Source organism: Phytophthora cinnamomi, assembly GCF_018691715.1.
Source record: "Phytophthora cinnamomi strain GKB4 chromosome Unknown Contig40, whole genome shotgun sequence".
In the NCBI taxonomy this organism is placed as follows: Eukaryota; Oomycota; class Peronosporomycetes; order Peronosporales; family Peronosporaceae; genus Phytophthora; species Phytophthora cinnamomi.
Genome location: NW_027150973.1, coordinates 334673 through 360944, shown reverse-complemented (window position 1 = coordinate 360944; position 26272 = coordinate 334673). Strand labels below are relative to the sequence as shown.

At 56.0% G+C, this 26272-nt stretch overlaps 9 protein-coding genes across 10 annotated transcripts; 5 read left to right on the top strand and 4 right to left on the bottom strand.

Moving 5' to 3' along the window:
• Nucleotides 1–1084: 1084 nt before the first annotated feature.
• Nucleotides 1085–2557, top strand: IUM83_14986 (serine/threonine protein kinase; the record flags this gene model as incomplete). Of its 2 annotated transcripts, none has more annotated exons than XM_067939768.1 (2): nt 1085–1717; nt 2252–2557. In XM_067939768.1, 2 exons carry the CDS (start codon nt 1085–1087, stop codon nt 2555–2557), a joined length of 939 nt encoding a protein of 312 aa, XP_067791373.1. The 2 variants fall into 2 exon arrangements, with proteins under 2 accessions (XP_067791373.1, XP_067791372.1); XM_067939767.1 differs by having other exon boundaries at nt 1436–1717.
• A 1187-nt stretch (nt 2558–3744) lies between these two features.
• Nucleotides 3745–4609, bottom strand: IUM83_14985 (serine/threonine protein kinase; the record flags this gene model as incomplete). The annotated part of the gene is made up of 2 exons (XM_067939766.1): nt 3745–3750; nt 3875–4609. The coding sequence occupies 2 exons, from the start codon at nt 4607–4609 to the stop codon at nt 3745–3747; spliced, it is 741 nt and encodes a 246-aa protein (XP_067791376.1).
• Nucleotides 4610–6138: 1529 nt separating this feature from the next.
• Nucleotides 6139–7958, top strand: IUM83_14984 (magnesium and cobalt transporter CorA; the record flags this gene model as incomplete). The annotated part of the gene is made up of 2 exons (XM_067939765.1): nt 6139–6520; nt 6604–7958. 2 exons carry the CDS (start codon nt 6139–6141, stop codon nt 7956–7958), a joined length of 1737 nt encoding a protein of 578 aa, XP_067791375.1.
• A 2396-nt stretch (nt 7959–10354) lies between these two features.
• On the top strand, nt 10355–10732 carry IUM83_14983 (uncharacterized protein; the record flags this gene model as incomplete). Its single annotated transcript, XM_067939764.1, has 1 exon — nt 10355–10732. One exon carries the CDS (start codon nt 10355–10357, stop codon nt 10730–10732), a length of 378 nt encoding a protein of 125 aa, XP_067791378.1.
• Nucleotides 10733–10950: 218 nt separating this feature from the next.
• On the top strand, nt 10951–11922 carry IUM83_14982 (hsp70-like protein; the record flags this gene model as incomplete). The annotated part of the gene is made up of 1 exon (XM_067939763.1): nt 10951–11922. The coding sequence occupies one exon, from the start codon at nt 10951–10953 to the stop codon at nt 11920–11922; it is 972 nt and encodes a 323-aa protein (XP_067791377.1).
• Nucleotides 11923–11982: 60 nt separating this feature from the next.
• On the bottom strand, nt 11983–14649 carry IUM83_14981 (Hsp70-like protein; the record flags this gene model as incomplete). Its single annotated transcript, XM_067939762.1, has 1 exon — nt 11983–14649. One exon carries the CDS (start codon nt 14647–14649, stop codon nt 11983–11985), a length of 2667 nt encoding a protein of 888 aa, XP_067791380.1.
• A 212-nt stretch (nt 14650–14861) lies between these two features.
• IUM83_14980 (NIPA protein) lies at nt 14862–15887 on the bottom strand (the record flags this gene model as incomplete). Its single annotated transcript, XM_067939761.1, has 1 exon — nt 14862–15887. The coding sequence occupies one exon, from the start codon at nt 15885–15887 to the stop codon at nt 14862–14864; it is 1026 nt and encodes a 341-aa protein (XP_067791379.1).
• Nucleotides 15888–23245: 7358 nt separating this feature from the next.
• On the bottom strand, nt 23246–25478 carry IUM83_14979 (DA1-related 1 protein; the record flags this gene model as incomplete). Its single annotated transcript, XM_067939760.1, has 10 exons — nt 23246–23491; nt 23560–23691; nt 23759–23956; nt 24024–24086; nt 24182–24274; nt 24342–24419; nt 24493–24553; nt 24620–24772; nt 24844–25257; nt 25330–25478. The coding sequence occupies 10 exons, from the start codon at nt 25476–25478 to the stop codon at nt 23246–23248; spliced, it is 1587 nt and encodes a 528-aa protein (XP_067791398.1).
• A 166-nt stretch (nt 25479–25644) lies between these two features.
• On the top strand, nt 25645–26157 carry IUM83_14978 (Heat shock factor-binding protein 1; the record flags this gene model as incomplete). The annotated part of the gene is made up of 4 exons (XM_067939759.1): nt 25645–25647; nt 25781–25861; nt 25963–25986; nt 26062–26157. The coding sequence occupies 4 exons, from the start codon at nt 25645–25647 to the stop codon at nt 26155–26157; spliced, it is 204 nt and encodes a 67-aa protein (XP_067791324.1).
• Nucleotides 26158–26272: the final 115 nt, after the last annotated feature.

Here is a 26272-nt window from a genome sequence, read left to right as displayed (position 1 = left end):
GACAATATGCGCAGTCGCGTACCCGGGCGCACTGTCGAAGTTTTTCAGGTTGCAGGATCTACGGTAGCAAGCTCCACGAAAACATTACGAGCGCGCGCTTCAACCAGTGTGCGGCATGTATACCGCGTAGCTATGTGCTCGCGATCGAATGCATACTGAGGACTCACTGCTGGTAACTGCACTGCTGGCAGCAGGATGACCAATTGATGACGATTGCAGCCCTAGTCATCGTTGCCTGTCTGTATCCAGCCAGACCTTATCATAATGCCCTTCACGATGTTTGTTATTGCCTTGAACCACGCCGCCTACAGTGTCAGCCGCACGGCTGGGAGGATATCGGTGCCCGATGGGTCAAGTTCGTTATGACTTGAAGTTGTTATGTTGCTCGAGCAACATAACGTATTACCACAGTGTTCATCACGCCGCCTACAGTATCAGCCATCGTATGACTTGAAGATGTTATGTTGCTTGCGCAACATTACATTTTACCACTGCGTCGATTACCAGATAATATAAAGGTCTGTGCTTTGAACGTCTCACGATTAAAAGTGCTGTCCCTAGTTGCACAGAACTTAGTCCACACAAAGCGTGCCAGCACGATGACCTTAAGCATCTGACGATCTTAGTTGCGCCGCCACGTTTGAAAGAAAAAACGTGCATTTAGTTACATTTTTACGATGGGCCTTTCGCTATTCCCCAAGCATGATATACTTTTGATAGTCGCATACACAGTTAAGAGTAAGATCATCGCTTGTCGTGCCAGCTTGAGCTGGTGCAGAGCGAAATCAATCAAGTACTCTTGACTTACACTCACTACCAAGCCGAAATTGCCCCAGTCCGACTCGAAGCACGCCTTTCACGCCGTTGACGATCATCGTGGCTCGTCTTCCAGCAGAAGATGAATAGAAATTGTATTATGGAAGATCGCCGCTTGTGCGTCCTCGCTGAACTTCCACGTGTCATTGGCCTCAATCATTTCGCGCCCCGCATTGCACGCGGCGAGCTCAGTCCTGAATTGGAGCTCCACCGACCAAACGAGCTGAGTCTACCCACGCCCACGCCTGTCACCAAAACCAGACAAGCCATGATCCGCCAGCGCTACCGTCTTAAGCACAAGATCGGCGACGCACTCTACGGCTCCGTCTGCGCCTGCGAGGACACGCACAATGACAACGAGCTCGTGGCCATCAAACAGGTGTCCCTCGAGCTCGCCACCACGCTGCTGGCCGTGCACCCGAACACCGACAACCCGTGGCACGAACGACGCACCATCACCAAACTGCTGACGCTGCCGCCGCACCCCAATATTGTCCACTTCCGCCAGGAGTTCCTACACAACGAGTCCTGGTTCGTCGTCATGGAGCACTGTCCCGAGGGAGACCTCTGGGACAGAGTGCGCGGCTCGCCGAACGGCCGAGTGCCGGAGAGGGAGGCGCTGCGTCTGTGTCGGCAGGTCACGCTCGGCCTGCACTTCTTGCACTCGAACGGCATCGCGCACCGAGACGTCTCGCTCGAGAACGTGCTTCTGCGCGGTGGCGTGTGCAAGCTGTCGGACTTCGGGCTCGCCACCGACGCGGAGCGCATGTGCGCTGAGGTCGTGGGCAAGGCCAATTACATGGCCCCCGAGGTCGTGGCTGGCGAGGCGTACGCGCCCGTCGCCGCCGACATGTGGTCGCTGGGCATCGTGCTGTTCATCATGCTGACCGGGTCGCCGCTGGTGAGTCAAGCCTCGGAAAGTGAGACTGATTTTGCCAGTTTCTTGCAGCTTGGGGTTCGCCGTGTGGTCAAGGCGTGGAATATGTCTTCGGATATTTCAGAGGATGTTTGCACGCTAGCCTCGGCACTGCTGCATCGCGATCCGGGAGAACGCCCGTCGACCTCCGATCTGCTGTCACACCCACTGCTACGGTAGCCGAAATAGGTGTAGTGGCGCTGTTTGGCTTCGTTCTCCCCGGTATATATTTTTCAGCGCTTACGTGAAACCATACTAGCTGCTCGATGGAAGCACTTTGTTTGAGCACTGCATCCTCACCATGTATTAAGGGGAGAACCTCCATGTGGAGAGGCTAAATTGACTGATCCGCTCCGCGTCAGCAAGGGTGAGATATATGATTTCTATGAGATCTTGCGTTCCGCGCAGCTCACGAACCTTGCAGACAGACTCAGGCGCCAGCTCCTAGGTCCAGCACAGCTCGGAGATGTCGAGTGGACGTCCACTGGTATAATAGTTCTTGTTTTCGATCCTCTGAAGTGGTACGCAAGGGTGCCAGCAGAGCAGGAGTTTACTTCGACATTCTCGACCGGAGCCGCAAGCCGTTCAACAGCGATGATCCGCGGGCAGTATGCTGTTCAATCTCGACTGCACGAGACGCTATTCGGGGGCACCCAGCTCTACCAGGACCTGAGCGACGACAACGGTCTTGTTGCTGTGAAGCAAATTCACATCGCCTTCGCCAAGCATGCGCTTGAACGCAACCTTCAGGTCGGCAATCCTTCGACCGAAAGCTGTGTCATCGATGTGCTGCACAGCGTCGGGCCGCACGAGAACGTGCTCTAGATCCACCAACACTTCCAGCTTCGACGTATATCGTGATGGAGTACTGCGAGGGCGGAGACCTATGGCAGATGCCCGAGCTTCAGGCACTGCCTCTCTTCGCACAGATCGTGCGTGGCGTGGGCCTGCTGTACTCGAATGACATCGCGCACCGCGACTTGTCTTTCGGAAACGTGCTACTGGGTCGAGGCGGCACCCCCAAGATGTTGAGCATCAAGGCAGATCGCGTCTCGTGGGCAAAGCACACTACACGGCGCCCGAGGTCGTCGCGGGAGCTCTATGGCCCGCGAACGGTTGATGTGTGGTCGCTCGGAGTCATTTTGTTCGTGTCGCTGACCAAATCGCTATTGCAACGAGAAAGAGTTTGTCGCGCCGAAGAAGTTCGGCGATGGACAGATCATCGATTGCGGGTCATCTGGTGTCGCGCGAGACGCTGCTGAAGATCGACCCACCGCTCGCATCACGGTTGAGGACGTCACCGCGCATCGAGCAGCTACCGTAGGCGAGAGCTTGAAACCGAGCTCGACCATCAATATGCTGGTAGCTACCGGAAAGTCAACAGGAAAGCGTATGGGGTAATGAATCAAACCAAACGAGATGCACACCTTACTCTACGTAGATTTTCCACCGCTGGTCGGCCTGAAAAGTGAAGACTCTACAGCGCGTAGCCTCCAAGTAGGATCGTTGCCGTCGCAATGCCCTCGACCTCGCCAAATGCGCTAAGCAAAACAGCTCTTATGTTGCGTCGTGGCTCGCGCAACGTTAGTCCTGTTGTTCGAATATCTGAGAAAAAGTAGAAGCTTCCCCGTTCATCATGCCCAATTCGATTACAGATCAATTTTAACTCGTGCATTGTGTTGCTGCTCCAAAGACTCAGTCTGAACTCCTGCACACGCTGTGATACATGAAGCCTGATGCTGGGAGATTGGGCGCGGCACAGCACGGCACAGCTCGCGCTAGATAGCTGTACTGCAACGTTGATAGCGCTGGCATTATCCATCGATAGCGGTTACGTGCGCCACTAGCGGCTCGGTTGCCCTCTGTGGCACCCCACCCATCGCCCGGTCACCCTATGCTGGATTCAAGAAACACTATTGCGCACACTTGACGCTTGTCTTGGCCGCCAGCCACCGGCTCTCGCTCTGCCAAGCTTCTTCTCCTTCGTCTACGGCAACAATCGACCACGGTATTTACATCTATTACCACTAACGCTACACTTTGCTAGTCTACAAGCAGCTCTATCAGTTCGTCGGCCGTGGGCCTATCGCTGGGTTCCAGATTCAGCAGCTTGTCCAGCAGCGCGACCGTGGCCGGCGACACGTTGGACGCCAGTCCCCACGAGTCGATGACCTTGGCCACGCCCATCTCGCAGAAGGCGCCGAACGCGCGGTTCTGCCGCGACGCGTTGGACGTGAGCGGCGAGCCCGTGAGCATGATGAAGAGCATGATGCCGAGCGACCACATGTCGGCCGCGAAGGCGTCGTACGCGTCCTGGTTCACCACCTCGGGCGCCATGTAGTAGGCCTTGCCCACGGCCTCCCCCGGGCCGCGGCGCGGCGCGTCCGTGCTGAGCCCGAAGTCGCCGATCTTGCAGGCGCCGCGGCAGTAGAAGACGTTCTCCAGCGACAGGTCGCGGTGCGCGATGCCGTGCGCGTGCAGGAAGCGCACGCCGCGCGCGCACTGCGCGAAGAGCTGCAGCGCCTCGCGCTCGGCCAGGCGGTTCTTGGGCGCGGCCTCCAGCACGTCCCACAGGTCGCCGCCCGGACAGAAGTCCATGACCACGCACCACGTGTCCTGCGCGTGCAGGAACTCGCCGCGGAAGCGCACCACGTGCGGGTGCGGCGGCAGCGCCATGAGGCGCGCCACCACGCGGTGCTCGCTCCAGGGGTTGTCCACGTTGCGGCTGCGGCGCAGCGCCGCCATGGCGCGCGCCAGCGACACGTGCTTGATGGCCACCAGCTCGTCGCCGCGCTGCGCGTCCTCGTAGAGCCCCACGGGCCCGTACAGCGCCTCGCTCAGCGGGCGGCGCGCGCGGAAGCGGTCGGCGAAGAGCATCGCTGGCTCGGGGCTGTCTGCGGCTGGGTCGTCGTCGAGCGTTGAGCGTTGAGCGCAGATTCGGTTGTGAGCGTTCGTGGAGGCTGGGCGGGCGCCTCTAACCAACTAACGAGGGCGGAATTGCTATTGCGGCCAAGAAGGAAATGGTATTGTTCGGAGGATCGGGCGCGCAGACGCGGCGGGCTTGCGGCAACGTACATATGCCGCCTCGAGCGCCGCAAGGTCAGGCGCGCCGCGCTGACGGTGATAAACGCGCCGTAATGCTTTCGGCGCTGAACCCGCGGCGGGATATGAACCGTCACCGGAGTGGGACGGTCGCGATCGGCCCGGCACGGCAGCAAGCAAAACCAGCGGAGACTTGACTGGGCTTGCTGGGCTATGCTTGGGCAGGCAGCACACTCGAGTCACAGCTCTTGGCAGCAATGGGGCTTGCTGCTGTGGGGCCATGCTGATTTTGCTGCCGCGCTATGGTCATGGGAGGAGGTGCCGGCCGTTGCGTGGGCTGGATACTGGCTTAGAACCCCCGTTTGTCAACGGCCCCCCGCAGGGCAACTCTTTTCGCTTCGGAATCAGCTTGGCCTTTTTTGACTCGGGCTTTTTTGACTCAGGGTCAAAAAGGCTTCAAATCGTGAGACTAACTCCTGCTACACTGCTAAGCGCTGGCGCCGACGCTGGTCCTACTGACCCTGTTGTTGCTATACTTATCATATTGTAGCCTTCGTCTCGCTCCAAGCTGCGTACGGTACGTGTATAGTAGCGCGAGCTCCCCGTTCGGCCGCTCGATTCCCGCCTCTGACGAAGTGAGGCTTTCCTTCTGGGTCGTTCGTCTGCATCGGTTTCAAAAGCCTCCACTAGCTCCATTCCTATGTCTCACCGCCAGCCCAACAGTTCTGCAGTAGCCGCCAGCACGGCGCGAGCACGCGCCAGCCAAACTTTTGGCGACCAACGTGCCGGTGGCGAAAGCAGCAAAGCACAGGTGACCGACACAGTCCACATAACTTCAACATCGCTATCGCAACATATCCGCAACATTAGAAATGCAAGTCAGCATTATCGCTTCACCTATTTTCCTTTACCACTTGTACAGTAGAAGAACTTGCACAACGACCGAGGGAATGCTTTTACTACATAGTATTCATACAACCAGCAGCACAATATCTCTCGTTGTTGGTGGTTGCGCTTTACACGGATACGTGCGTGCAGCGCTCTCCATGAACTCTTCTTTAGAACAATGCGCTGACAGTGGTAGTGTTCCTACCAAACCGTTTGATGGGATTTGTGGTACCTTGTCTCGAGCATACCATTCAATACTGAACATCCGATTCCTGTCGGATACGGACGTCCGCACCATCTTGAGTGAGTGGGAGGACATCGACCAGGGAGATGCCGACCTCTACACTGCGAACGGCGTTTGTGTCCCGAATCTCATTGGTTGAACCACTTCAACATCGCTGCTGCAACATACGCGCAACATCACGTCTGCACCCTCCCTAACCGCATATCATCGCTCGTGTATCATATCCCTTCGGATGCTGCCGCTGCTGCGCCGAGCGTGCGCGCGCGCGCCCTCGTTCGGGCCCCGTCAGCCCTCCATCAATGTCCTCAGCTCCTCTGCCATCACGCGGTCCTTGCGGCACCCCGACATGTGCCGTGCGCTGTTCAGCTCGCCGCCGCATTGGTCGCATCGCTCGCTGACGTCCTTGACGCCGGAGAAGCAGACGCCGGAGCTGCCGACGCTGCACGGGAAGAACCTGCTGAGCCTCGTGTCGAGGGCGCGGGACTCGCACCCGCTGGACTGGTCGGAGGGCGCGGCGGTGGCCGAGGAGACGGACCAGCTGGACCCCATGGACCCGCACTTCGACCTCACCACGGCCAAGCTCTCCAAGCTCTTCTCGCGCTTCCAGCCCAGCGGTGGGGAGCAATGCTATAACAAAAACTATTTAGAGAGAAAAAGAGAGTTTTCAATAAGGTTTTGACGGTTCTGTTGACCACAGAGGACGGGATGGTCTCGTATGACGGCTTCCGGCGTGGGCTGCAAGCCATGGGCATCTCCTGCGACAACGAGGACGAGTTCAGGGCCTTCATCGGGCAGGTCGACGACGACAAGAGCGGAGGAATCACGTACGAGGAGTTCCTGTATGCTATTCAAGAGATAAAGCTGGCGCAGCTCTTCAGCCAGGACTTTGTCAACGCTCTCTCGAAGGAGTACGCGACGGTTTACGGTGGCGATATGCCAGTTGCGAGACTCGGCTCGATAGAGTACTCGCCCGATCGGATCCGCAGCGCGTACCCGATAGAAGGAGTTGAGAGGTTCATGTACTCGAAGAGACCGAGCTGGGCCAGTGTGCGCTGGATCAATGTGGAAGGAACGGACCCATTGATGATGCGCCGCCTCGCGGTGCGGTACCGGCTGCACCCGTTGGCAGTGGAGGACACGCTGGACGCCGACCTTGAGCGCCCCAAGTACGAGCATTACGATGAACATTCGTCTCTGATCCTCCAAACGGTCCACGCGCGTAACTTGAAAAAGGCACTCGAGTACCAAAGCATGTATCGCGCTTCATTGTACGTCCGTGACAATGCAGCATCGCCGTTTGAAAGTATGAGCAAGGCTGAGCTGGAGAAACGACTCGATGAACTCGGTATGGGACGCATTATGGCGCCACCTGAGCAATTAAGCTTGTATATTATGGACAACGTCGTCATTAGTGTACAGGAATCACCAAGTACCCTGTGGCCGACGCTGAAGCAACGGTTAGATACCTCGTACTCCAAGGTTCGGCAGAATGGCACGGCGTTCTTGGTCTATTCTATCGTGGACGTGAGCGTGGACGAACTTTCACCGATCGCTCACACATATGGGGCCAAGGTGGCGATGCTGTCCCGCCTTATGCGCCACGACCCACGTGGCTTCGACGTCAACCGCCTCGCAAAATGCTCGAAGGAAATCAAAGGGCTCAAGTTGTTGTGCAAGCCTCTGCGCGAGATGATCACGCAGCTCACGGAGTCCGACGACTTCGAAGGCGAGTCGTTGCGGTATTTCCGGGATGTACAAGACCACGTGACAGTCATCGACGAGACTTGCGACCGTCTCCTAGATCGATGCCGTAGCCTGGTCGACGATTATCATAACGTACGCTACGCGCAGCAGAGTGAAGTGAGCTACACGCTGACCCTCGTGGCCACGGTGTTCCTGCCGGCGCAGTTTCTCACCGGCCTCTACGGCATGAACTTTGTGAACATGCCCGAGCTGCAGTACGAGCACGGGTACATGATCTGGTGGGGGGTCGTGACGACCATCGCTAGCGGAACCATTTCCTACTTCAAGTTCTACAAGAAGTGGCTGTAGAGTTGTCGCTCAAAGGCGCGCGACCTTCATCCGTCCGTTAAGTGATAAATTTTGGCAGCTCGAGTGTCTCTGCAAGCGTACTGTGAACCACCCACGAGCAACCTAGTGCTTCGACTAACGTGAGCTCAATTCGAGCGTGTGAAATACACATACCAGTTACGTCGTGAAGCTTCACTCAATGCAACGTTGTGAAGACTGATCGGACGAAAGTCGCTGATTGTCTCTCTCTTCTCCACAAGGTGTCCACGCGCATCTCGGTGTGGAGCTCATCTGTCATCAATGGTGTTGGCTAAGACCAACACCAAGAGTGTTTTCTGCCTGCTCATGCACGCGCTCATGTCTGGAGCCACTCGGGGCTTCAAGAGTCCAGTCGAGTTGCAGGGGGATTTCGTGGTCGAAAACACGCGTGGGTGAGCGTGCGCTTACTGAACTCACAGCTCCAAGTAAAATTCAGATCTCTCTCTGCTTGCTCGAAGCGATTCACCATGAACTCCCACTGAACGCCTCAGTAGTAACGGTGACCATTATGATATCGCAGCTCGACGCGAATGCAGGCTGAAAAGCGATTTTTCCACGAGTTGCTTCCGAAGTCGAATGTGTAACATCAAGCACGCTTTCGCGACCTCAAATCCACCGCAATTCCGTCCAACGAAGTCTCGGTGGTGCCCCTTGCTCCTCAAGCATGCTAGCGGCGTTACGTTACTCCTGCGGGTGGCCTGAACCCGGCAAGTGGTAGCGTGTGGCCATGGAGGCCCTCAGCAAATTCAGGAGTGCCTTTGATAGATTCCTATCGGCATTAATGCCTCGTTGCGTACCTCAAGTGCAATGAGAAGCAACGTGTCTGCCTCAAAACTGCAAGTGGTCTCGCCGCCAACTCCCGACACGACCGCCCGTTCTCGGCGGTTATTATCGAATTCGCCACCTCGACCTCAACGAGGACTTCACTCACCATGCCGATGCCCGACTTCCGAGTGCGGTCGACCGGTCGGTTCGGATCTGTGGATATCGGCGGCGCGAGTAGTGTGAGCAGCGCCATTCGTAGCGCGGCATCAGGGCCAAGACCCAGCAGCCGGTACTTGAGCCGTCAGACGAGCAAGGCATCGTCCAGTAGTCAAGACAACCGACGTGTGGTGCGGCAGGCAATGGTGTGTGCTGGAAGCCTGCAAGTCCGTACATTCAAATTGCTCTGGAAACCTGCAGCTCTGCAACTAATGGTCACGACCACCACCAGTTTGAGCGAGGACGAAGCGCACTTCGATGACTGTGATGACGACTCCGATGATTCTGATGATAGCGATGTGGAGAATCTGACGACGATGGCTCGACCGAACAAGACACACCACTACTCGCTGGTTTTCTGCTACCGGTCGCTCATGGGTCATGCACGCCGAGAACGAATCGAGCTGGATGACCCCCGAGACCCGGTTGAGTTTGTTTGGGGCGAGGATGGTTTGCTGAGCACCCGATTCGAGTTCAGCGTTGTGTACGGGAGTGTTGGGCCGTCTGGTCGCCGTCGCAATCTCACTTGCCGAGCGAGGGATGCCAAAGAATACCTGCAGTGGACGGAAGCCCTGCGCACAGCGGTGGAGTGCCAAGCGAAAAACAAGGGCGACAAGGGCATCAAGATGAATCGCTCCACCCACGCTCAAACTGTGTCGTCGTCCAAGGCTTCGTCGAATTGCCGAGGGTCCATCGGATCATTTTTCGACTTGGACGCTGTGGAGGAGCAGCAGCAGCTCCTTGAGAGAGAAGGTGCAGGCAATGCATCGGCGCAGACCCCTACATCGCCTACTGCTGCTACTGCCTCAGAAGCAATTGCTCCCCCCGCTGCCGAAATCGCCCAGGAGTCAGCGCTCAAACCCGTCCCAGCCGACATCGCTGCGGAATATGAAGGCGTTCGAAGACGGCCGGTGAGCATCGTGGTGCCAGCTCCTCGACCTGCAAGCACTCGTCTACAGCGACGAAACCCATCCGTGCCTCCCATGAGCACAGGTAAACCGTTGAGCATCGCGCCACTACGTCGTGGTAGCGTCGCCTCCCGGGCTAAACCTGCAGCAACATTACCACCTTTCCGCAGACCGCACGGCAGCGCTCAAGTCGAGCACGCCAAGTCTTTCCACCCAGAGATGTCAATGTCCTTGCCTCCTCCAAGTGGCCGCCGACGTCGAAGAACCAGCAGCGCAGCAAGACGTCTCAGCTCGTCATCATTAAAGACGCGCACCCGCAAGGCCAACGCGTCGGAAGCCAAAGGTGCATGGAGGCCACAGACAGCAGACTCCAACAGCGGCTCCAAGGGGAATCGCCTCCGTATTTCACCAACCTCCCAGCCGGAGGAGAAGCGTTCGCGCGTACCGAGCTCCCCGCTTGAATCCGCGCCAGTGCTGGGAGCGCTGCCAATGCTGCAGTCTCCCTCGTCGCTCACCGACTCGCCGCTGGACTTCATCGACGAGCGTCCGTCCATCGACAACCCACGCACGACCGAGTTCGTCAACTCGCTCGTCAAGATCGCCGGTGTTGCATCCGCCAAGCAGCGACAGCAGCTGCTTCGGCGCCAACGCCAAGAATCGTGCCCTGTGCCAACCAACTACGGCCTGGTGCTGATGCCTCGCAATCCCGAAGAGAAGGAAGACCCGTGGCTCGCGTCGCGCAGGAGCTCGCGCCTCAACCTCGACATGTTCGGTGTAGAGGACGAGAAGTCCGCGCGATCGAACAGACAACCTCCGCAGGGAGAGACCTGGGCCGCGTACCTCAAAGCCATGGAGTGCGAGCTGTAGCAATAGCATCATCGTTAAGTATCGCCAACTTCAACTTGGCATCGCCATTAAGTATCTCCAACTTCCGTATTTTTTTTCGCCAGCCATCCCGTATTTTTTTAAAAACGGAGTTTTGGAGTCCGTATGTTACCATTTATTATATTTAGAGATACGTATTTAGCAGGTCCCGTATTGTGTGTGCCACATAATAGTCACAACCTGGACAGGAAGTGCAGCAGATGAAGGTGAACGTGTACGTCGTGGTCGGCGGCGCCGCTGCTCGCCGCATCTGCTGGTACATGGGCACGTCGGACGCCCAGGTGGAGCACGCCATGCGCCTGCAGCTGCGCCTGTCCAGAGAGACCGCGTTCCTGCTGCGCGACGCCGACGGGGACCTGGTCCCCGTGTCCTCCACGCTGCCGAACGGCCAGCACTACACACTGGTGCTGCAGGACGAGCTGGCTGGCTCGACTAGCGCTATTATTAGACCGATCACGTCACCAATTTTCAATGGTGAGGTGAGCGAGCCTCTGATAACGCAGGGATCGATGACGTCAGCTTCAGTCCCACCAAGCCCCAAGCGAAGGAGACTCGAGCTGCCCACTGAAGCCACAGCAGCATCCCTAATGGCAGACACTACTACTGTCATTACTACCGCTACGCATCAGCCGTCGAGCCCGCCGCGGTCGATCGCCACGATCATCGCGCAGTTCGTGGACACGTTTACCCGCCCCATTGCCAACGACGACAACGTCAACTTCATCCCGAACGCTGGACGCTTCGCGCTCTACGCGCTTTACAGCGAGCTGGTGCAGGACAAGCGGTTCCACCCCAAGCGCGAAGACGTGTTCTACAAGATGACGTCCATGCACGGCAAGGTGGACCGCCAGCGCGTGAACCGCTACTACCAGTGTCGGGTAGAGAACGGGGTGGGGACGGAGTTCGTGCACTGCAAGCCGCAGGGCAAAGGCGTTCTGCTGCGACAATATCGCTTTGTGCGCGGTGTTGAGGAGCTGCAGAGGGCGGTGGCATCGACGCCGTTCGTGTCTTCGCTGAAGTTGGACCCGAAGGAGGTGTCAGCGCTGTACGCGCGCTTTGTGGACAGCTTCATGCCCATTGCGAAGAGTGTCTATCGAGCTCAATGCAGCCAAGGCAGGCATGGTGACGATGCTGCAGTGGCCGAACAACATGAAGTGGTGTTGAGAGTGTAAAAGTTGCAAGGTGCACGTTTCTTTAGTTTGATAAGTCCCTGCGAGTGATGTGTGTCTTTTCTACAGTTCGTCCTTCTCGTCGACAGACTCAGCCTCGTCCTTGGTCTCCTTCTCGGTCTCATCCTTGGTCTCGGCCTTCTCGCTGTCAGCTTCCTTGGACGAGGTCTCTTCCTCGGCCTTGGATCCATCCTTTTCGGTGTCGTTCTTGTCGGTCTTCACCGGCTGCGGCTTCGGCCGCTTCGCCAGGACAGCGACAAACTTCTTGACGCCCTGAACCTTCTTGGCAACGTCAGCCGACGTCACGACGGGCTTCTCGTGCTTGGGAGCAGCCTTCTGCGACGCCTCCGACTCCGTCAGCCACGCCTCCAGCTCATCAAGCTTCTCAATCACATCGCTGCGCTCCTCATCCGTCACCTGCGGCTTGCTCGTGCTCCACTCGTTCATGAGCTCGCGCGTGCTGAAGGCGTACTCCTGCGCAGTGTTAATGGCGATCGGCAGCTCCTTCGCCTCGGCCACACGGAAGAGGATGGCGCTGAGGTCCGAGTCCAACGCATCCATCTTCTTCTTGTACTCGGCAGCCTCAACCTTGTCACCGTCGTCGTACAGCCACTCCTCGGTCTCCTCCAGCTTGGTCTGCAGCGACTCGACCTGCTCCGGCACCGTCACCTCCTTAATCTGGCTCTCCTGGGCAGACAGCGCATCGTGGGCCTTGTAGATGAAGGTCTCAAGGCTGTTCTTAGCCTCCAGGTTAGCACGGCGCTTGTTGTCGGCCTTCTCCATTTCGTTCAGCATGCGCATCGACTCCTTCTTGACAGTCTCGCTCATCGGCAGCACGCTCATGCCCTCCTCGGGCTCGTGGGTTTCGTACGCATGCACCACAGTCAGGCGCTCGCGGTGCGTCTTCGTCTGCTTCTCCATTCTGGTCTCCACCGGTTCTTCCTCGGCCTCCTCCTTGTCATCAGCCTCGCTGCCGTCAGTGCTGGCATCCTCCTTCTTGAACTTCTTGCTCTTCTTCTCCTTCTTCACCGGCACCTCGACCTCGACCTCCTCTTCAAGTGTGGCCTCAGCCTTGGCAATCTGAGCAATGCCGTTGCTGTCCAGCTCGAAAGAGAGAGTAACCTTGGGCTCGCCAAGGTTCTTGTCGGCCATGCGGGCGACAAACTTCTCAACGCCCGTGATGTTGAACTTGCTAATTTGCACGCTCACGCCAGCAGGCAGCATCGACGGCTTGTCGTAGCGGAAGGTGCAGGACACGTCGTTCGAGTGCGAGAACGACACCGACTTGCGCAGACCCAGGCGGTGCGACTCCGAAAACAGCGACGCGCGCTTCATCCACTGCTTCGTCTCGACGTCGTCGTCGTTGTTGTCGCTGTCCTTGGGCTCCGTGGCGGACAGGTCCACAAGGCGCACGCCGATGGGGTAGGACGCAATGTCCGTCATGCCCACCTGGCGCACGCGGAACGAGTTGCTCAGGTTGGCGGCGCGGAACGCCGCGCCCAGAGCCATGGCCTCGTCGCCGTTCAGGTGCACGCCCAGGTCCTTGCCGTCAAAGAACTCCGAGAGTTGCTGCTGGATCTTGGGCATGCGCACGCCGCCGCCGATGATCTCGATCTCGTCGATGTCCGCAACAGTCAGACCGGCCTTCTCCAGCGCCACCTCCACGGGCTTGAGCGTGCGCTCGAACAGGTCCGCAGAGAGGTCCTCTAGCTTGGAGCGGGTCATGGACGTGAAGAAGTCGATGTCGTTGTACAGGCTCTGCATGACGACGGGGATCTCCTCGTTGGCCGAGAGCACGGTCTTGGTCTTCTTGGCCTGCGCGCGGATCTTGGCCATGGGGCGCGGCACCTTGCGGATGTCCTCGCCGATCTTGTCGCTGAACTCCTTGGCCAGGTGCTCCGCCAGGCGCAGGTCGAACTTGGCGCCGCCGAGCGACTCGTCCCAGGCGTTGCTGAGCGTGTGGAAGGCCGAGATGGTCTTGTTCTTCTTGAAGCCGTCGGGCACGACCTGGCTCGAGAACTCGGCCACGCTCACCTGCAGCGACGTGGAGCCCATGTTGTAGAACAGGATGCGCTTGGGCTTGTCCTCCGGGTCGTAGCTGGCGTGCACGGCCAGCTGCAGCGCGGCCGCCGTGTTCTCGTTGATGAGCGACAGCACGCGCACGCCCGAGATCTCGGCGGCGTCCAGCAGCGCCTGGCGCTGCGCCTGCGAGAAGAAGGCGGGCACCGTGAGCACCCAGTCCTTCACGGGCGCCTCGGCGAACGTGTCGGTGATCTGGCGCGCGTGCGTGAACACCATGGCCACGAGCTCCTCGGCGTGGAACACGTGCTCGCGCCCGTGGCGCAGCGACACGGTGCCGCCGCGCGTGGCGTTCTGCAGCAGCTCGTAGGGGAAATGCTCCTCGTCCAGCAGCGCCGAGACCTGCGGGTCGCCCAGCGTCGTGCCCAGCAAGCGACGGATCTGCGCATAGGCCGTCTGGGGGCGGCGCACGCCCACGGTGGCCGCGTCGGCGCCGTAGAGCCGCTCGTCGCCGTCGAACGCCACCATGCTCTCCGTCTTGCGCTTGCTGTGCACGTTCGTGACGATCTCGAAGGGCGTGCCCGGCTTGACCAGCGCCACCTTGAAGAACTCGCCGCCGAAGTCCACGCCGGCCACGATGGCCTCCACCGCGCAGGCGGCCAGCAGGCCGGCGCCCAGCAGCGCCAGCAGCAGCGCCCTCACCGTCTTCATGGCTACCTGTGTATCGTGTCTCGGAGGCTGCGGAATGCGGAATGATACCGGTATCATACGTTGCGGGCGGACGGCAAAGAGGGCCACGTGTACATACGCTGAGGTGCTGCATAGTGGAGGCAAGTGAAACGGGTTTTGACGAATGGGAGCGCGGGACGTGGCGAAATGGCTACATGTGGGTGGGATATGGCTACATGTGGTGGCAAACATGGCTACATCTGTGGCACTGCAAGTTGCAGTAGCACGGTGTCGAGGACGGAGGCTTGTGCGTTTAGCTCGGCGGCGTGGAGCGCGCGTGTGCGGCGCAGATCTTGTTGTAGTTGGAGGACTTGGGCCTTGAGCTGTGGACACTCGCTGCATTGTGGAGACGCGGGGCCGAAAGCCTTGGACGAAGGGAGACAGTGGCTGCAGCACTGCTGCTCCTGGTTTTCTTCGTCTTCGGCTTCTGCCTCGTCGTCGCTGCTGTCAGTGAGAGGCAGCAGCAGCTCGACGGGGATCTGCTGCTCAATGCGGCGACGACGGGGTTGCATTGCGGCAGACCGTGCAAGAAGGCGTTTCTTTTCGTCCTGCAGAGTGCGCAGCTTCGTCTTGCAGGCGGCCAGATCATTGCGAAGCGTGGCCTCGGTGCGGTGAGCCTTCCGGAGGAGGGCTTCGAGCGTGCGCATCTCGGTTAAAAGGTGTTGCGCAGCTTCGTTGGCTGACGCGAGTTCGTGTTTGCAGTGCTTCAGCTCAGCCTCGAGTTTTGCGGCGGAGGCTTCCGCCGCTTGGCGCTTCTTGACAGCCTTCTCCGCTCGGTCCTTGGCCTCACGCAGCTCCTTCCTGTCGTGATTTTTCAACGCAGCTTCCAGTTTGGTTTTGTCGCGCTCGATCCGCTGCATCGCAGTCGTCATTCGACTTTTCCAGTTGAGTTTCTCTTGGATGTGCGTCGCCTTGAGTTCGTTCATGTCTGCTTCGAGTTTCGTCGACTTCTCGGTTTGCTGCTGCAATACCGCAGCCTTCCGATGCAACTGTTGTTGGTACTCTCGTAGTTGCTGGTTTAATTTCTTGTTCTGTGCCTCAAGTGCCAAATTTCGGTTCTGCAGGACGTGCGATCGCGCCTTAAGCTGGGTTAATGCTATCTGCACCTGCAGTGACTGGGCTTGTGTTTCATCCACCTGCGACGTCTCCTCGAGCAATTCCGCCTGTAAGCGCGGCAACTTAGCGGCGTACAGCTCGTTTTCCGTCTTGAGTTTGGCCATTTCGGTGTTGGAACGCTGGAGATCGATAGTCGCTACGGAGAGTTGGTTCTTCAGCCGAGCGTTCCGTTGCGACAACTTTTTATTATCGGTTTGTGTAGTGGGTTCCGGTCTTGAACACACGTGAGGGAAGCTGGCGCTTCCAGGTAAACCTTCTTCTATTGCTTCTCTCCTACGAAGTAGAATGTAAACTAACTGATCTTGCTACAAAGTATCTCCTACAGCATTAGAAGGTTCCTCGTCCTCTAAACACCTATACCAGCTTGGCCTCACGTTCTGTGCGGCCCAGTGCTCGTGGACAAGGCTTGGTCCTATAGCCCGCCACTACACCGCCCCGTCAAGCCTTGGCCACATCTGGCTTGACTTGTGTCGTCGGGCCAAGACATAATGTTGCACGAATGTTTTCCGAATGTAAACGTTGCCGTGATCATCACTCCGGCTAATCACTCTGCAACTTCAACTTGATGCAAATCTTGATGCCCTTTCAATGTACTTTGTCAGCCCTGTGTCTGCCGCACGGGACACATACTCTCGCAGCAAGACTGGGATATCCTTAAATAAGGACCGTACAGTCTCCCATGAGTCCTCGATCGCCTCCAACCCTTTCCAAGCCACTAAAACCTCGTAGTCCTTTTTCCTTGGACACCAGCGGTGCTCCTTCAACTCAGACACAGCCAGGACAATTCCTTGGGATGCTACGTGTTCTCGAACTTCTTCTGTTACTTCGAAGTCCTTGTCTGCATAGTACTTCAATCTAGAACCATGCACATTCATCTCGGCTCCCGTAACCAAGTGTCTGACCACAAAGGAGTGCGTATCGGCTCTCACAATCTGGTAGGGGCCAACCCACGTGACTAGCAGTTTGTCCTGGTGCTTTTGGTCAACACGAGACCGCAGCACGTAGTCCCCCACACTAAAGTTGGCCTTTTTCGCACCTCGTTGGCCTTTTTTGTTGCGCTGAGTTTGCCGATCTCGTTCTTCGTCGACCGCCTTGTGCATAGTTTGGACACTAGCACGTAGCGCTTGCAGCTTTGCTCTATCAATTCGGGCTGTTCAGTCAACTCCAACACCTCTCTCTGCTCCAAGTTGACGCAGAACTCGAGCGGGGATGGCAGTGGTAGTGCACAGAACAACTCTACAGGTGCCTTGTTGCCCAGCGAAGGTACAGGTGTGTGGTTGATGCTTGCTCTCAGTAGCGGAACAAACATTGTCCAATCTCGGATGTCCTTTTTGTACTCCAGACACATCACTCGGAGAACTTGGATCACGTCACGGTTGACACGCTCAATGCTACCATTGATCCATGGGCTGTAGGCCACCGTAAATTTCTGCTCACATTTGAGCCGCTTACAAACTTCCGCGAGTACCTCATTTTTAAAATGGGTACCTTGATCGCTGATCCAAATTGGCGGGATACCAAATCTTCCATGCCAATCTAATATCGCAGCCACTGCAACCGCACTAGACGGCGTGGCACACGGCACAAGTTCACAGTAGTGTGTCGCATGATCCTTCAATACTAGTAGATACTTGTCGTCGCCAAAAGATTCACCTACTGTAAGAAAATCCCAATGCAGTGCTCTATTACGCTCATGACAGCGGAAAGTTTCACTCCATGGACGTTGTACCACCTTTCCACCTTTAACATGGTGGCACAGTAGGCAGGCAGCCAGGAATCTGTCCACCTTCCTGCGTAAATAGTCCACATGAAAGTGACGTTGAAAGTGTTCCATCATAGCAGCGCGGCCGCGGTGACCTTGCGCACCGCAATGAGCAATCACCATGAGTCTTTGAAGCAGGTTGTTGCATTGGCTCGGGATCCACAGTCTCTTGTTGTGGTACCAGCCCTGACCAGAATCACCTCTGACCAAGAATTTGCTAGCTACCGTATGCACATATCGTTCCTGGGCTGAAACGATTTCATCCAGTGTAGGCCACGTGAAATCCGGGTCATCGAATGGTCGGATGGCCATCCTTTTAGCGGTGCTCGTCTCGTCACTGAGTGCGTAGCGCCCACGCCGAGTCGACGGGGTCCTGTCTGCCTCCCCTCTTCGACGCTTGCCTCGGGCCTTCGGGGTCCTATCTTCCTCCCCTCGCCGGCGCTTGCGCTCAGTACGCTGGGTCCTATCTTCCTCCCGACACCCCCGCTTGCGTAGCACCATTGCGCGCAGCGCAACAGTATCACTGTGGTTTCCAGCCCACCTGGATATCATGTCATACGTTGCTCGATCCTTCAATATGCTCGATGTGGTACCGATATTCCATGAGCTTCATCGCCCACCTGAGTAACTTGCCTCTGATATGCTTTTTCACTTCCTTGCCAGGCGCGAACACGTAAATTAGGTTGCGATGATCGCAAAACAACCTAAATCCTTGTGGGCGAAGAAGCAAATGACTCAGTTGATCACACGCACAAATAATCGGGTACGCTTCTTTTTCAATCACGCTCCAGTTGCGTTTCGAACCCGTAAATGTGCCGCTGACGCACACTAGTAGCTCGTGCTGTTGTTCTGCAACCGGCTTTTTGGCCTGTCACGATCGTACTTGTGTCACAATCAAACCATAACCGACGTCGGACGCGTCGGTGATGAGGCACATCACGGCGTGTGGCTCCGGGAATGCCAAGGTGGCCGCGTTCTGCAGCTTGCCCTTGAGCTCGTCAAACGCCTGTCGACCACTGCCTCCCAAGTCTAGTGCAATGCCTGATGCTACTCGCTTCGTGCGTCTCGTCGCAGTCGCGAGAGCTTCATCCAGTTTTTCTTGTAGTGGTTTTGCCACCCTGGCGAAGTCAATCACGCTCTCACGCATCCAATTCGCTGCGCATAGAAATTGCTGCAGCTCGCCAGCGTTGGTCGGGTAGGGCAGCGTGGTGAGCGCCTTGATGCGTTCGGGGTCATGACTCACACCTCTACCCGAGATAATTTTCCCACACCACTTTACTTGCGGTTCGTACAGACTCGATTTGGTGACGCTCAACTTGAAGCCAAAGAAATCTAAGAGCTCAAACAGTCTTTCTAGCTTCACCAAATAGGTCTGCACGTCCTTAGCGTAGAGCATCAGATCGTCTATCCACACCAAGAGGTGCTTATGCAACAGCTCCTGCAAGCACTTCTCCACAGTGGCCTGAAAGAATAGTGCAGCGTCGCAGCAGCCCTGCGGTACACGTCTTGGTGTGTAGATCTTACGATCGGTCATGTACGACAAGATTTCCTGACACGCTTCATCCAGCGCAATTTGCCAGTACCCTTTAATAAAGTCAAACAACCCGAAAAATTCACAGTCTTTAACCAGCTCCAAGTCAACCTGCGGATTTGGCATCACCCCCACAATGCCCTCGACTTGGATGTTGACCGGCTTGTAGTCTGCGGTCTGGCGGTAGCCATCGGCGCTAGGCTTCCTCACAGGTAAGGCTGGGCAAGCCCACCTACTGTTAGGATTTTCGTAGATCCACCCAAGATCTTCAAGTTGTTGGTTGAACTCCTCCATGAAGCGTCTGACCTCGGGAGGATACTTCCTTGCCTTGCACTTGTAGGGCTTCGCGCCTGGCTTCAGTCGGATTCGCATTGGTGGAACCCGTGCAGGAGGGTCCCTACCCAGCTTCGATCTGAACAGGTCAAAGCGCGTGGAGATTCTACGCAGTTCTTCCAGGTAGTCAGCAGGAAAACCTCGACCCCCTGCTTTTTCCACCAGTGCATTTACCAACTCCAACAGTTCATCACTTACTTCTGCTCTTGGACTCACGTCCGGTTCATCAAATTCATCACTGTCCTCTTCATGACTCAGTAGAGCCAGCATCTCGAGCTCTCTGTCTACGTCGATGCCTAAAGCAGCCAGCATCTCCTTTCCCAGGAGGAACTCCTCTAGGTCACCTGGCACTATCAAGCATTGCACCGGCGAACTAATAGAGACAGGACCTGCAGCCGTCCTCAGCGTGACGTGTACATTCACTGCTCGCCTCACTTCCACCTCTCCACCCACCGTAATGCACGAGAGAGGCTTCTCCAATTCCACACACTCAATATCCGGACACACATATTTCAACTGTCTAAACACACGCTCACTCATGCTGGTCTGCGTCGCTCCACTATCTGCACAAAGCGGGACAGCCAAAACTTCCTCCAGTAATACTGTACCCCCTTCAGGCGGGAAGCACTCGCGAATCCTGCAAAGTCTAGCTCTGTTTCCGTTGCTGGTATCCGAATTGCAGCCGAGCTTTGTATTCGGCACGGCGTTTGTCTCTGATCGCCGCTTTATCAGCTTCGGTCGCTGTCGGACAGTTAATGTACTCATGTTCTCCTTCACAATGAAAGCACTTCTTAGGATGGGGCGGACGGGCGAATTTACGCTGGTCCCCGTTCTTCGGTGCAGCCCCAGCACTTCTCTTGACACCAGCGGCAACACCAACCGCCACCACAGGCTTTTTGCCAAAAGCTTTTACTGATCCACCTTTCGCGAAGGCTTTACCGAGCTTGGCTTCCTTGGCCTTCACTTTCTTCACGGCTCGGGTCTCCTTTTCCAGTTCCAACGCTAAGTTGCTCACAACTGAGTACAGCTTGCGCACAACAATCTTTGCTTCGCCGCTGCGGTACTCTAGTTCATTCTTCACCTTCTTCTTTAGTGGTCCTGGCAGGAACTTGACCAACACTTTACACTTGCGCTTAGTCCCATCTTCACCAAGGAAAAGGTCACTCACACCATTGCGCTTAATGATCTCGTTAGCGAGGTGAAAATAGGCCGTAACCCGAGCTTCCACATCAGAGATGGTTAGGTCGAGCTTCAATTCATCATTAAACAGGTCGTCCATGTCTGGTAGTTCCCTGTTTTTGAAGCTGGCCGTGATCTCCGTGATCTTCGCCATGAGAAACGCATCGTTCACATGCTCCAGGTCCACATCCCAACGCGTCTCACACATTGTCTCGAGCAGGTTCGTGTCGAAGGAATCACGCACCGAACGCAAGACAGCCGTCACTTCTTCATTGGCCGCCTTGCACCTTGCCTCGATGACAGCCACGTACTCCTTTCGCAATTTCACCCACTCTAACAGCGCCTCCCGCGACACATCGGTGATCAGTGGCGGATTTACGATGGCAAAGATGGGCTGGGGCACGCGAGGCACGGTCGTCATCCTGGCCGAAGCCACCATACCCCCGTTTCCGGTTTGCTCGTCAGCATGACGAGCGTTCTGCACTTCATTCACTTGGGTCGAAGCCATTGTTCTTGTTTTCGTGTTCAGTCGCAACCTTTGCAACTAAAGATATCTTTGTAGTGGGTTCCGGTCTTGAACACACGTGAGGGAAGCTGGCGCTTCCAGGTAAACCTTCTTCTATTGCTTCTCTCCTACGAAGTAGAATGTAAACTAACTGATCTTGCTACAAAGTATCTCCTACAGCATTAGAAGGTTCCTCGTCCTCTAAACACCTATACCAGCTTGGCCTCACGTTCTGTGCGGCCCAGTGCTCGTGGACAAGGCTTGGTCCTATAGCCCGCCACTACAGTTTGAGTCATCGAGAGCTGGAGCTTGAACGTCCGCGTAGCATTCGTCAGCTCGGCACGAGCTGTATCAAGTTGAGATTGGAGAGCCGCTAGACGGGCAATAGTACTTTTGTCGGGATTGCTACCTCTCACTTCTCGACTCGGACCTCGACTCGGTCCCCTGTCACTCGTCGCAGCAGGTATTGGCACAACTTTGGCGTTTTCAATAGGTGATCCTTGCAGCGATACTTTTCCTTCGTAAATAACAGGAAACAGCGCTTCGACCGTGTACGTTGGAGTCACTGAAGTGTCAAGGGATGCAGGAGATGCAGTCTTGGCAACTTTAGTCTGCTGTGTCTCCTCGACTTCGTTGGTTGGTAGTTTAGAAATTGTATCCTCGCAGTCGTGTCGTGTGATAGGCACGTGTGTTAGATCCACGGTAGTTGGATTTGCGTCCTGCGGAGTCTTGTCCAGCTCAGTTAATAGATCTACCCTGTCGTCACAAATTGCAGGACTGGGGCCTTCGGTGTTATTGGAATTATCAATCGGCGAGCCTAAGCTTGGGGAGGACTTGGAGTCGGATCGTTGAATTGAGGCATCTTCATGACTTGCCTCTTGAATAGTTTCTGTCGCCGCAACATCAGCGAGTTGTTCCTTATCGGCGCCACGCACTGTGAGATTCGCTTCAGACATTCGTGGACTATCACATTGTAGAGTCGGGGGAGAAGATTGATCCGCAGCAGCGACCTCTTCGCTGTCTGCTACAATGTTGCTGCGCTCATTGGCATCATCGTTAACTTCGTTTTCTGCATGTTCAACACCACCATCTTCGACTGGGTCTTGTTGGAGACTGAACTCTTGGGTCTCAGTTTTCGTGATGGATGGACTCGCCAAATGTACTCCCCCTTCACCGATGCCGAAGCCAGCAGCGCCACTTAGATCAGTCTCAGAGCCGGTGTGTTCGAAAGGTGCTTCATCGTCTCCAACACAACCCTCTGCATTTAGTCGTGGTCTAGCGTACAAAGACTCTAGGGACAGCGCCGGCAAGTCGACTGAGTTTCCAAGTTCACTGCCTTGGTCCTCAGAGTCGCTCTCAAACAGGTCGGCACCGTTATCGTCACTCAAGTTTCCTTCAGTGTCGCTCATATTTTGCAAGCTGTGGCATGTGGTACCGAGCTCGTTGAAATGTGTGAGGTGGGCATATCAATAGACAGCATGAAGGTTACACTAGTCGCGCTCCATCTCATAAGGTATATTTAATGCCGATTGTGAAATGCATCCAGAAAAAAATAACAGCTCAAAAAGAATGATTCGAGGCGAGGCGATTGCCGATTTTCTTGCGAACAAAATTCTGAGCCACATCCGTGCTTACCACTTCCTCCACGGCGGTGAGCGGTCAATCTTCAACCCCTCTTTCTTCCAGTGTCTTCAGGTATCCAACGTCGGCCGCTTTAACTATAACCCAGTGTTTGAGTTCTCGTTCGTTGTCGGCAAAAAAACAGTTGTACCAATTTTTTCAGGTTCGAGGACCAACCGACGCGATTGAACGCTGCCCAAATCGCGTCTGGAGGGGTTTGGTTGTTGTCGTACAACGATGTCATCAATTGCCGCCGCGAAAGCCTCACTCTTCGTCTCAGCGGATACACAGGTGTCGTGATGCAGCAAAGCTACTATTTCCGCTAGATCATCAAATACTGCATGCACAAGCGCCTTTCCGATCATATGCAGCTATCCTTGCACAATAACTTGGCAATTTCGATCTGAATGGCATCGAATTGTACTCAGTTCACAGATTCACAAAACATGAAAACCGTCGCGTTGTGAATTATGTTCGAAGAGGCTTCTATCAGTCGATACAGTCTCGAGGTAACATGTTCCTCGCAACAATTTCAGGGGAACGACGCATGGTGTCGAATTGCGTCAAACATCCGTTGCAGAGAGTTCACGCGTTTGTAGGCGTCGTACGCTTCGCGGAAACCGTCACCGTAGACCGTCGAAATGTCGTTCTTGAGTTGTTGCATGTAAAACTTGCGCAGTCGACCCTCGTACGTGCGCTTCTTGGAGTCTTTACGCTCCATCATGTGTTTGTACTTCAAAAAGAGGTAGCTCATCAACTGGCACATGCCTTCCTCAACCTGGTTCACACAGAACGATATGAGTGTATGCAACTCTGGGCATTACTGATCGCAAGAAATCGACATACCTTGGGAGGGATACTGTCAGGGAAGTTGTCGCTGAGCTTGATGAAAGCGTGGGTGGCTTCGTGAGCCAGCACCGAAGCCGTAAGGTCGTAGGGAAGCCCATGCAAAATCAGGATTGCGTTCACCGAGCGGGTCTGTTTTAACAGAAAGTGCGTACGTGAGCCAATTGCAACACCGCCGATGTACTACGACTTCACAAACCTTTTGAATGGACGCCACTCGGGGAACTGCGTGTTTTCCTGTACGAACCATGTGCCGGATCTGGGAGACTTCCGACAAGCAAAGACCTCGAGTTACATGGCCTTTCACAGGTTTGTTGCCATGCATGAGTGTATCGGTCTTCTTGTGAGCATTGCATTGCTCATTTAACACAGGAGACTCCACCAGGTAAACTGGGATCTATATAGATAGACATGGCATCAGCATGAACATAGCGACTTGGACGGTATATACAAGAGTCACGCACCTCAGGGAGATTGATACCGATGTCCCGCATGTATTTCCACACCTCTTTCACGACGCCTTGTGCCTGGCGTGCGTGTCCAACATACCACAGCAAAACAAATCGTTACCACGACACTACCAAACACGCCGAATTCATTGCATAGAATATGTAAATATTACCTCGTTCGAATCAAGCACCAAGTACTTGCAGCAATCGTGACAAATCTTGCGTCCGTCACTGAGGCTGTGGAACTGTCGCCCTGGAATAGTTGGCTGATGTGCGAGATGCAACATGTGAGTAAGACTAGGCGTTATTCCAGCCCTAGGGGTTGGTACGAACCTCAACACGCTGGCAACTGCAGCAGCGATCGCGGTTTTCATGTTCGGCACAGTACTTCAGGTCCCAAAATGGCATCACCTGCACGAATGCACGGGATTCAAGCGTCAGTCGTCCCACATCTGGATTCCACATTGAACAGATTGCTGGGTACCTTGAAGGAGATTTTCTGTGTTCCCGGTTGGTACGGGATGAAGTCCTCACAGACATCACAACTACATTGACACGGCATAAATGTATTAGTGAAATTCCGAGAGGATAGGATAGCTGAACACACTTACCGCGGGTGGTACAGCTGCTTGTAGCATTCGTGGTGGTAGTACTCTCCGTCCTTGACTTGGAACTTGCTGATCGAGAACTTGCCGTGGCACGCGGCACAACGGAAACAGTCCGGGTGGTACGCCTTGCCGTTCACGTTGACGCGTGGTCCGTACCTGCACGCAGTCAAGGTGCCAATAAGTACGAGTCTACACACGGAATCCACCCAGCAACCCACTAAACCCACTTGATCTCGCCGTTGCAGCCGGGGCACTGCATGATGCGGATCGCGTTGCAGGCTCCGCAGGTCGGGGCCGCATCGTTCGCATTGAAGAAGGTGCACGTGGGGCAGTTCCACCCCGCGCCATTGGCCGCAGCAGCTTTGCCATTGACGTTGGCACTGCCATTGACGCTGCCGTTCACCTTGACATTAGCACTACTGCTGCGGTTCTCGCTCTGCACGGGTTTGCTGCCACCTCCGCCTGAGATTCTGGTCGTGGTGGTCGTCTTGGTGACGGTCTTGGGCTTGGGCGCGCACTCCGGGTGGTAGTTGCCGCCGTTGACCACCTGGAAGCGGCTGGGCAGCGGGCGCTTGCAGCCCGAGCAGCAGAAGCAGTCCGGGTGGTACGTCTTGCCGTTCACGTGCAGCCGCTTGCCGAACCTGCAGCAACAACAGAGCTGCATGTGAGAGATGATGGGGAAGGAATGCACACGAACGGATGGCTCCTCTCACTTGATCTCGCCCCTGCACGTGGGGCACTGCAGCACGCGGATGGCGCTGCAGGCGCCGCAGTTGGCGGCCGCGTCGTTGGCGTTCAGGAACGTGCACTGCGCGCAGGTCCAGCCCATGGCGATCTTCCTCCTCTGCGTCTTGTTCTTCAGCTGGCGAATTCGGAACTGGATGCGCTAGTCACCTGACATTGTGAACTTCACTATGGCCTCAGATCTGATACTGATACTAACGGGGCCAAGTGTACCAGATATCGGGTACATTTTCGAGAAAGCACACGCACGCACTTCCAGAAACCGACAGGACCAGCGGCAGGATATGGTGCGTCTGGAGGCTTCGGGCACTGCGCCCGCGGCGTGTCGCGTGCCCTCGGCGCGTGTTGGAGCTGTGCGAGGAGGTAAAGGACAACTGACGCCTGTTTGCGCGCTTGTATGCGGCCGATTCCGCCGAGCAGAGCTCCTCGGACGCAGCCAAGAACGCCAACGCCAACCCCGCGGCCGGCGGCCCCACGGACGCCCAGGACCTCACGGTTTTCGTACGTGATAGAGAGGACAGCACCCTGTTTTGTCACCGCGGTTGGGCTGTAGTTCGGGTGCTGACTGTGGCGCGACGCTGTGGTTGATCTTGCGGCTGTAGGTGCAAAGCCTGCTGGAGCAAATGGTGCGTCGCGTTGGGGTGCTTGAGCTGCTTTGGGCGTGAACTGGGGGCGTTGACGTTGTGAATTTTGTGCTGCAGCAATCGCGGTTCGCGCAGATGTCGGACGCCATCATTGGGAGAAATATCCTTTTCAACTTTTTGATCTTGCATGTTGCAATTCGGAGTGCTTGGTGATGGGAATGTTGGGTTGGGTTTCCTTGACTGTCGTGGTGTGATTGTTGCTGCTGTGGGGGAAATTTACTCGACGAAATGGGGTCGCGCATCGACGAGCTGGAGAAGTCCATTGCAG